General features: G+C 37.9%; 1 protein-coding gene across 1 annotated transcript; it reads right to left on the reverse strand.

The window, feature by feature from the left end:
* Positions 1-350: 350 nt before the first annotated feature.
* LOC142141060 (keratin, type II cytoskeletal cochleal-like) lies at positions 351-5,747 on the reverse strand. The gene is made up of 9 exons (XM_075199146.1): positions 5,035-5,747; positions 4,589-4,809; positions 4,372-4,432; positions 4,117-4,212; positions 2,873-3,037; positions 2,223-2,348; positions 1,816-2,036; positions 1,406-1,440; positions 351-1,313 (listed from the first exon to the last, which is right to left on the reverse strand). The coding sequence occupies exons 1-9, from the start codon at positions 5,656-5,658 to the stop codon at positions 970-972; spliced, it is 1,893 nt and encodes a 630-aa protein (XP_075055247.1). The 5' UTR covers positions 5,659-5,747; the 3' UTR covers positions 351-969.
* Between the last annotated feature and the right edge of the window lie 2,861 nt (positions 5,748-8,608).

Here is an 8,608-nt window from a genome sequence, read left to right on the forward strand (position 1 = left end):
CTAACACAAGACAACAACCCTCTGACCAAAATTGCTGTGAGACTGATAACACAGCCCACTCAATACTTTTATCTTCGCATTCTAGCTGGTCCAGTGTGCAATATGATGTAGCACGTGCCCTTGTGTTTCAAACTCCCATTGTCCCATAGATTGTAAGCTTGCGAGCAGGGTTCTCTGTCTTCCCCTTCCCTTACCTTGCTTTTTTTCTGTACTCCCAGAAAATATCTTATAAAACTCAATAAACTTATTTCCAGTTAAAAAAAAACTGTATTGTCCATGACAATATTTCATAGTTTTATGCCATTAGAAAATATCTAAAATTATACCATGGTAAAAATAGCACAATGCACTTGAGATCCATATGCAGTTTATTTAAGATATATAGAAAAGACAAGAAAGGCGAGCTTGTAGATCAAACATCCAGTAATGCATTAAACAGGATTTTATATACAACAAACACCCAGATCCCTGATTCCCATTACTCTCAGGAACAAAAATAAGCAAGAACTTAAGACTGGTAAAAGCCAAACTCAAACAAACTCACCTAGATATGTTACAGGGATACACAAGTGCAATTACATTCATACAAAGGGAATATAAAAGATATAACGCCCTCTCTAAAAAATATCTTTTGATCTTCTGTTTGACAGTTGCAGTAGTGGTAGCTTGCTTTCCCCATTTTCAAAAAATATCTGAGACTATATTTATGGTTATTTATGGTTATACCATAGACTCTATGGATCAAGTGTGGCCGAGACACTTAATGAATAGAAATTCTTTGGGTCAATGTTACGGTAAAACATGGAATGTCTACATTATAGTCAATTGTATCCTTGAGAAAAAGCAAGGAGAGAGCCAGGATGATACAACTAAACATACAAATGAAGCTGTTATTAGAGCAGATTAACAAAGGTATAGGGGAATTTTGGCTTTTAAGGGTGGTGAATAGTGCACTAACTCTGGCACATCTTAATAGGTTTTCTTCATTGAGGATGATGATGTTTTTGACACCGCCACTGTGGATCTGCTGTAACTGCCGCTTCCCTGAGAGGCACCATATTGGCCGCTGCTGCTGCCTCCTCCATATCCTCCTCCAGAGCCATATCCACTTCCGCCACCTGCGCCATATCCACTTCCGCCACCTGCGCCATATCCACTTCCGCCACCTGCGCCATATCCACTTCCTCCACCTGCGCCATATCCACTTCCGCCACCTGCGCCATATCCACCTCCTCCACCAGCACCGAATCCACTTCCAGCTCCGTATCCTCCTCCACCACCAGCAGAGACACTGGAGCCTCCGCCAACTACGGCTAGAATAAAAAATAAGATGTTTTGGTTTTTTCATACATGAGATTTAGACAGCAATGAAAGTTCATCAGTCACAGAACTGGTGTATACTTACAGATGGTTACATTGTTGACTACTTCTCCAGACATTCTGCAATCACAAAAATTGATGTTGTTACAAATAAAAATACTAAAAATGTTGTACTTTTATTTTGTTTGCAAGTGGCTTAATTTATGCTTTATATTTCAATATTAATGAGCAAAAGAGATTTTTTTGTACTAGTTCAGTTGTGGGTAGATTGGCATTTTTTACACACTGTAATATATATGTGTGTCATATTATACAATACTGTCTATGAAGAAAGTTGCCAAGAAAACCTTGGTGTGCTGGATCTGGTCCTTGGTCAAACAATTAAGCATAAAGCTACATGTTATTCCAAGTCTTTATTTATATAAGCTAAATATTCTGGTTTGTGCACACAATATCATTTTATAATAATACTGTCATAGATCACACTGAACTAACCTTTCCTCCTCTCCTACCAGTATGGTACTGTAAGTGGCTATTTCAATATCAAGTGCAAGTTTCAGATTCATAAGTTCCTGGTAGTCACGCAATTGACGGGCCAGATCTTCTTTGGCCTTTTTCAAAGCAGCTTCAAGTTCAGCCAGCTTCTGTTTGGCATCCTTCAAAGCAAGTTCCCCACGCTCCTCAGCCTCCTTAACGGAAGACTCTAAACCTGTAATCTGTATGTTTAAAATATTTAATGTTAGTATTTTATTCTCAATTATCAAATCATTATTCTTTCTAAAGCCCCACTTCTTAATTCCCCAGTCTCAAAACGTTTGCACCCACAAAATATTTCTATCAGAAACCTTATATTATAAGTTCTCAACCTCCATAGTAAATCAATACACTTCAATTAGGGCTACCTGCTTCTTGATGTTTTCAATCTCACTCTTCAGTCTCTGGATCATACGTTTCAGATCTGAGATTTCAGTCTTGGTGTCCTTCAGGCTGTCTCCCTGTTGTCCAGCAGCAGCCTGCAACTGCTTGAACTAATAACCAGAAAGCAAAAGCCTACATTAGTAATTATAAACTAATTTTTAGATCACATATATATTTAAGGTCTTAATATAATAAATGACTCAATATGCATTTAGCCCTTGATTTATTACAGTATGCTAAGATTTTATGATAAAATCATCTGTAGTTTCAGTTCTAGAATACTGGCCATTTAAAGTACACTTCACATACCATCATGAAACCACAAGAAAGAATTTTTAAAATTAAAAGCAACATTAAATTGTAAATATATTTTTGAAGTTAATGATGATTTCATGTATATGCAATAATATATAATTAATAAAAATATGAAATAGATTTGAGCTTCTTTAAGTAGTTCTGTAAGGCTGTATGTAAATATTTATAATTATATGTGCGCAATGAAATATTTAATGACATATTGTGTAAGTTTCAACTTGTATTGGCAATATATCTAAGTGGACTATAGGGTGTGGTCTAATTACATGTGCTGATTAGGGTTTCATATTACATACATTATCAAGTTGATTGCACTCACTTTGTTGTCATATAATGCTTCTGCTTCAGCTTTGCTTCTTGCTGCAATCTGGTCATATTGATTCTTAATATCCTTGATTATGTCATCCAAGTTCAGGTCTCTGTTATTATTCATAGACAGAACAACTGAGGTATCACCCATGCCACCCTGAGCCTGTGAGAGTTCCTGCAAAACACACAAAGCATCATTCATGAGCTTGGACTCACCATTAAAGTTACCAGATGATTTCTCACTCTCTACTGCACCCCAAAACCAAGTGGTCTCATGTAGCATGTTTCATAACGGTAAAGTAAGGGGAAACTAAAAAAGTAACTCTATCGCCCTCTGGTAATATATATATATATATATATATATATATATATATATATATATATATATATATAAATATATATATTGCTGTATGCTTCTTTAAATATAACGTAACTGGATGAACCATACCCCAGTCCCTGGTAAAGCTTTAAATTACCCATACTTATTCATAGACATTAGCAGCAGTAAGTAAGCAATTTTTTTCACTACACTTTAAAGCAGGCCTGTCCAACCTGCGGCCCTCCAGGTGTTGTGAAACTACAAGCCCCAGCATGCTTTGCCAGTAGACAACCGGTTGATAGCTGGAAGGGCATGCTGGAACTTGTAGTTTCACAACACCTGGAGGGCCGCAGGTTGGACAGGCCTGCTTTAAAGTGTAGTGAAAAAAATTGCTTACTTAATAACTATTCCCCTGACTCGGACCATTACTACATACTGCAGCCCATCTCCCTGACAAGCAGTAATCATTACCTTACCTGAGCAACTCAGATTACCTGACCAGCTCATTGTCCCTCCTTATATGTAAATCAGAAGGACAATACCAGGCATACCCAAAATATTCCTTTTAAAGCAACCTCAAAAGGGTTGGCTTTAACATAGTAGGATACAGAGACAAGAACAATAACAGTTTGTGCCACATAAAAGCTCTTGGTGGGCTGCATTTTAGGCAACCTTAATCTTTACAGTACCACATGCTTCGCATGTTCAGCAGAAAAAGTGCCCCTGAGATGTCCCAGAGTAGGTCATAAGGATAACACTTGCGTGACATACTGCATACTGAAGTTGTACAGTATAAATAGATATAAAATACACACATTTTGATGGAAGGGAAAAGACAAATTATACCCCTGAGGAGAGCTTGTGCTTGCCCCAGCTGAGCTAATCACATTTACGATAGAAAGTTATATGTTTTGAAACAAAAGAAGAAATCTTACTGCATCATAGAGCGTTCTCAAGAAGTTTATCATATCTGTCAGTCCCTGCACCTTGGTTTCCAAGTCCACCTTGATCATGTATGCAGCATCTACATCCTGTAGCGGATCAATAGTCATTTCATTAATTTAGAATACATTTTAAATCTTCACATAGCTTATCATTTCAGCTGGTTTCTTTAAAGAAGGAACAAATACTTTTTTTTCAAACTGTAAAAGAAACAACAGGATTTATTTCACTAATCAAACATAACTTACCTTCTTAAGCACCACAAATTCATTTTCTGCTGCTGTGCGCTTATTAATTTCATCTTCATATCTGCAGAAAAATGTTTTGAAATTCTTTTTCGTTAAGTGATTTTATATGGCATACATTGAGTTGAACAAAAATATCATTGTAAAGAATATGTAAAACAAGGTTTGAGGCAGAAAACATTCTAATAAGGAATATGTTAAAAGCATAATGCAAACATACTTTTTCTTGTAGTCTTCTACCAATTCTTGCATGTTCTTTAGTTCACTCTCCAGACGGCTTCTCTCGCTTATTATACTGTCATGTTGTCTCTTCAGATTGCTTATAAAAGCCTCAAAAAGAGGGTCTAAGCTGGGTTTTTTGGAGCCACCTTTTTGTCCTTGTTCTTGTAAAAGGTGCCATTTTGTCTCTAGTACTTGATTTTGCTGTTCCAGGAATCTAACCTATAAATAGAAAGGGAGGCATTTTAACTCTCAATGACGTCTCAAAAACGTTCAGTATACAGTGCAACAAAATTTCAGTTTAAGCATTGTCTGAGCCAAACAAAAGCTTAGACTTATATATTTTCTGTAGCAAACGTTAGCCCTCCAGCTTAAAATATAAAAAACTTAAAAAATTACATAATGTGACAGTATTAATGTTATATTATTCATTGTTATATTTCTTACCTTATCAATGAAGCTAGCAAATTTGTTGTTCAGGGCTTTGATCTGTTCTCTTTCTTCAGTTTTTACTTTTTGAATGGTTGGATCTATTTCCACATTTAGTGGTTGCAAAAGGCTTTGGTTGATGGTGACCTGCTGGATTCCACCAGGTGGGCAAACAGGGAAGCCAAGGTCACCTCCAGGTCCACCACCATATCCTCCAGCACCTCCACCATATCCTCCTGCTCCTCCACCGAACCCTCCAGCTCCTCCACCGAATCCTCCTGCACCTCCACCATATCCTCCAGCTCCTCCACCGAATCCTCCTGCACCTCCGCCGTATCCTCCTGCACCTCCACCGTATCCTCCTGCACCTCCACCGTATCCTCCTGCACCTCCGCTGTATCCTCCTGCACCTCCACCATGTCCTCCTGCACCCCCACCGAATCCTCCACCACCAGCACCATAGCTGCTTGTACTAATTGAAATTCTTTTACTTCCACCAAGGCTAATTAGACTTCGTGATCCAAAGCCACCTCCAGCACGAGAGCCACCACTTGATTTTCCTCCGCCAACTGAGCAAACACTAAAGCCCCTGCTTCCACCACCACCACCACCACCACCAATACTCTGCTTTGGCCTTTGCATAATGGCTTTTGCAGAATGAAGCTGAAAGGGAACAAAAGGAACAGATAAGATGAAGGAGAGTGGGCCCCTTTGCACTGAATGACAAAAACCTCCCTTTTTATCTGTTTGAAGAGTTGGGCTTGGTTGCAAGGGTGGCAGGATAACAGTTTAATGCAATAGTGGGTTTGGCAAAGCTGGCAGCCACCCATCAATCCTCTAAACTGATCACACCTATGGGAAATATTGCTTTGCTTGCACTGATTAATTCCACTAATCTGTCTCAATGTGCCTAGTTGTGACAAAGTTAATACATCAAAAATCATTGTATATACAATGTGTCCTATTTTATTTCTATGTGCTATATTAAAAAAAGCCTTTAGGCTTTTATTTCCATTTTCACACGATCATTAGAACACATTAACATTTGCTGTGTGATTTTAACATATGCATGAACTTAATTATTAAAAAAAAATCTGCACATACTTGCTCATGAGATTATTATTTGTTGACTGTAGATTGCTGTAAACTGTCTATGTAAAAACTGACATAAAAATATTTTTTACCTTAGAAAAAATGATTTATTTGTTACTTACATGTGTTTTCGTGTACCGGAGTAAGCCGATCCTATCGGTACACAATACTAGACAAAATCTATTTGTATACAAAAATGCAATTAACACGAGTGAACAGTTCAGTCTTTATGGGGGTGATGTCACTCAAAATATTACAATTGTTTGAACTGTACCTTCATACAAAGTAAATGCTTCTTTACAATTATTATAAAACAGTATTCATTGATGAGAACAACAAACTTTAAGAAAACATGACTCATCTGTTCAGAACCAGGAATTCATTGAAACATGGAATTCTCCAGCAGAAAGGAATTGTGGGAGAAGCCATACCAAGGAGCACATTTCTACTTTGTTGCAGTCTAAGAAAAACAAAAGTTATAGAAACAAAATTTGATGATGGATTACCACTAAATGGGGCTCTGAGCAGATCAGCAGATTTCAAATTCACACCTCCGGTCTCCTTCATTCCTCCTACACACCATACTAGGAATGCCCCTCATAATAAGTGCCCGATTATATACAAGTCAGTCAAAGGTGGCCACATGATTTTATTCCAGCCAGAACTATCCATATAATTATACAGTAGTCAGAAGTGTTCTTATCATTAAATACCAGTCACAGGTGCATAAGACGTGCCTTCCTTATCTGTACTTCTGGTCTGCATTGACAGATTGGTCACTTTGGAATGGGAATCACTCTGGTTGGTGTAAGCTTGTTTACTGAACACACCTGAGGTGTAAAGGATAGTAGGATCATTTTAGAAAACAATAAAGCTGATAGTCAGACCTCCAATATTTGCTGAGCCCCAGGCTCCTGCCTAGGTTGCATGTCAGGTATTCCAACACTGCATCTGCTAAATGTCTGTTAAGAGTAATTTCTAATCATTCAGTAATATATATATATTTGCAATGTTATACTTTAGTTGGCAGATATATCAGGTTGGAATGAAAAGGCAGAACAATGAAAGATAAAGACCTTTTCATTAAGATAAAAATCTAAAACTTGCATTTTGACTGTATGTTAATTTTTATGTCAATTCCAGTCCCACGTGGCGCGGAATCTGCATCACTGTGTTTTGTATCAATGTATATTGCACCTGTCTGGCTGCAGACCATTACACTTGTGTAAAGCACGTGTGTTATTACCCTTTGCGTCTATGTATTCATATTTACTCTTTATACAGTTATACCTTTATAACCTATTACATTTATATTAACCTTTATTAACCTATAATTGTGAATTAATCAGAAGGGAGTTAACTATAGGTAAAGCTCTGCCCCTTTATGCTAATGTCTTCGGTATCTCGTACATTTCCCCGCAAATGTCGCTGCATTGTGTACGGAATTTAAATCATTGTTCACGACAACATGGCTGTAAAAAGTCGCTAACGGGACGTCCGCTCATCCCTTTCTCCTCCTAAACAAGGCTAGTGTGTATGCAGTCCATGGACCGAGCGATCAGACCATCGATCGCATGTAAAACTGCTCGGCATAAAAAGTGGGTCGAAATTTCTGTAGTGTGTACCCAGCTTTGGAAATTTTATAAAGAACAAGTGCCAAGCGACACAACCAATGTCTAGTTTGGCCATGTGGGTGGCCAAATTGGTCAAGAGCCAGCCATTCAGTGGTTCCAAACCACATGGATGCCTGTTAGTGCATTTGGAAAATGACCACATGCACAAGCAGATCTACCACCTGGATTTACAGTTATACCCGATAGTCATCCAGTTATTAATTTTGGATTGTGATGTGGCTAGTTTTGAGAGAGTGTTATGTGGATTTTTGGGGACATTTTTGCTATAGCACCCACTGCCCCTTCAAACACACATGGACACGTATCTATAGAGCTAAATTGTACCAACTTCCACAATGTTCCTTCTTTAATAAAGGAAAATGTATTTACCTCTTAATTTTAACAAATCAGTACACCTGGGGGTAAATGTATCAAGCTGCGAGTTTGCAACTCCAGCGATTTTCTCAGGAGAGTTGAAATTCGCCGATGTATGAAGCTGAGATTTCATGCAAAATCGCCAGAGTTCTGCTTCTGTCAAAATCGCTACTTGCTACCCGCGATTTGCTGCGATTTAAACACGCTGGCAAACTCGCAGTTTGATACATCTACCCCCTGGTCTTTTATTAACTGCAGACAAATCCACAGATCTGCCTAAATCACTCTTATGTCCATGAAGACCATGTCATTTTCCAACATGATACACCTGTTCCAGCTGCCATAAAACATGACTTTTGTCAAGTATGCTATAAATAATTAAAAATAAAAGTAAAAACAAGATAGTGAATTATAAATTATCTATGGAAACTTAATAAAACAAAAGTAAAAAATGTGATAACATAATGAAGCATTGGACAACAGGCTGAAGGCCATAATTCATTAAGGAACTT

The sequence above is a fragment of the Mixophyes fleayi genome, chromosome 2, assembly GCF_038048845.1.
Source record: "Mixophyes fleayi isolate aMixFle1 chromosome 2, aMixFle1.hap1, whole genome shotgun sequence".
Taxonomy (NCBI): Eukaryota; Metazoa; Chordata; class Amphibia; order Anura; family Limnodynastidae; genus Mixophyes; species Mixophyes fleayi.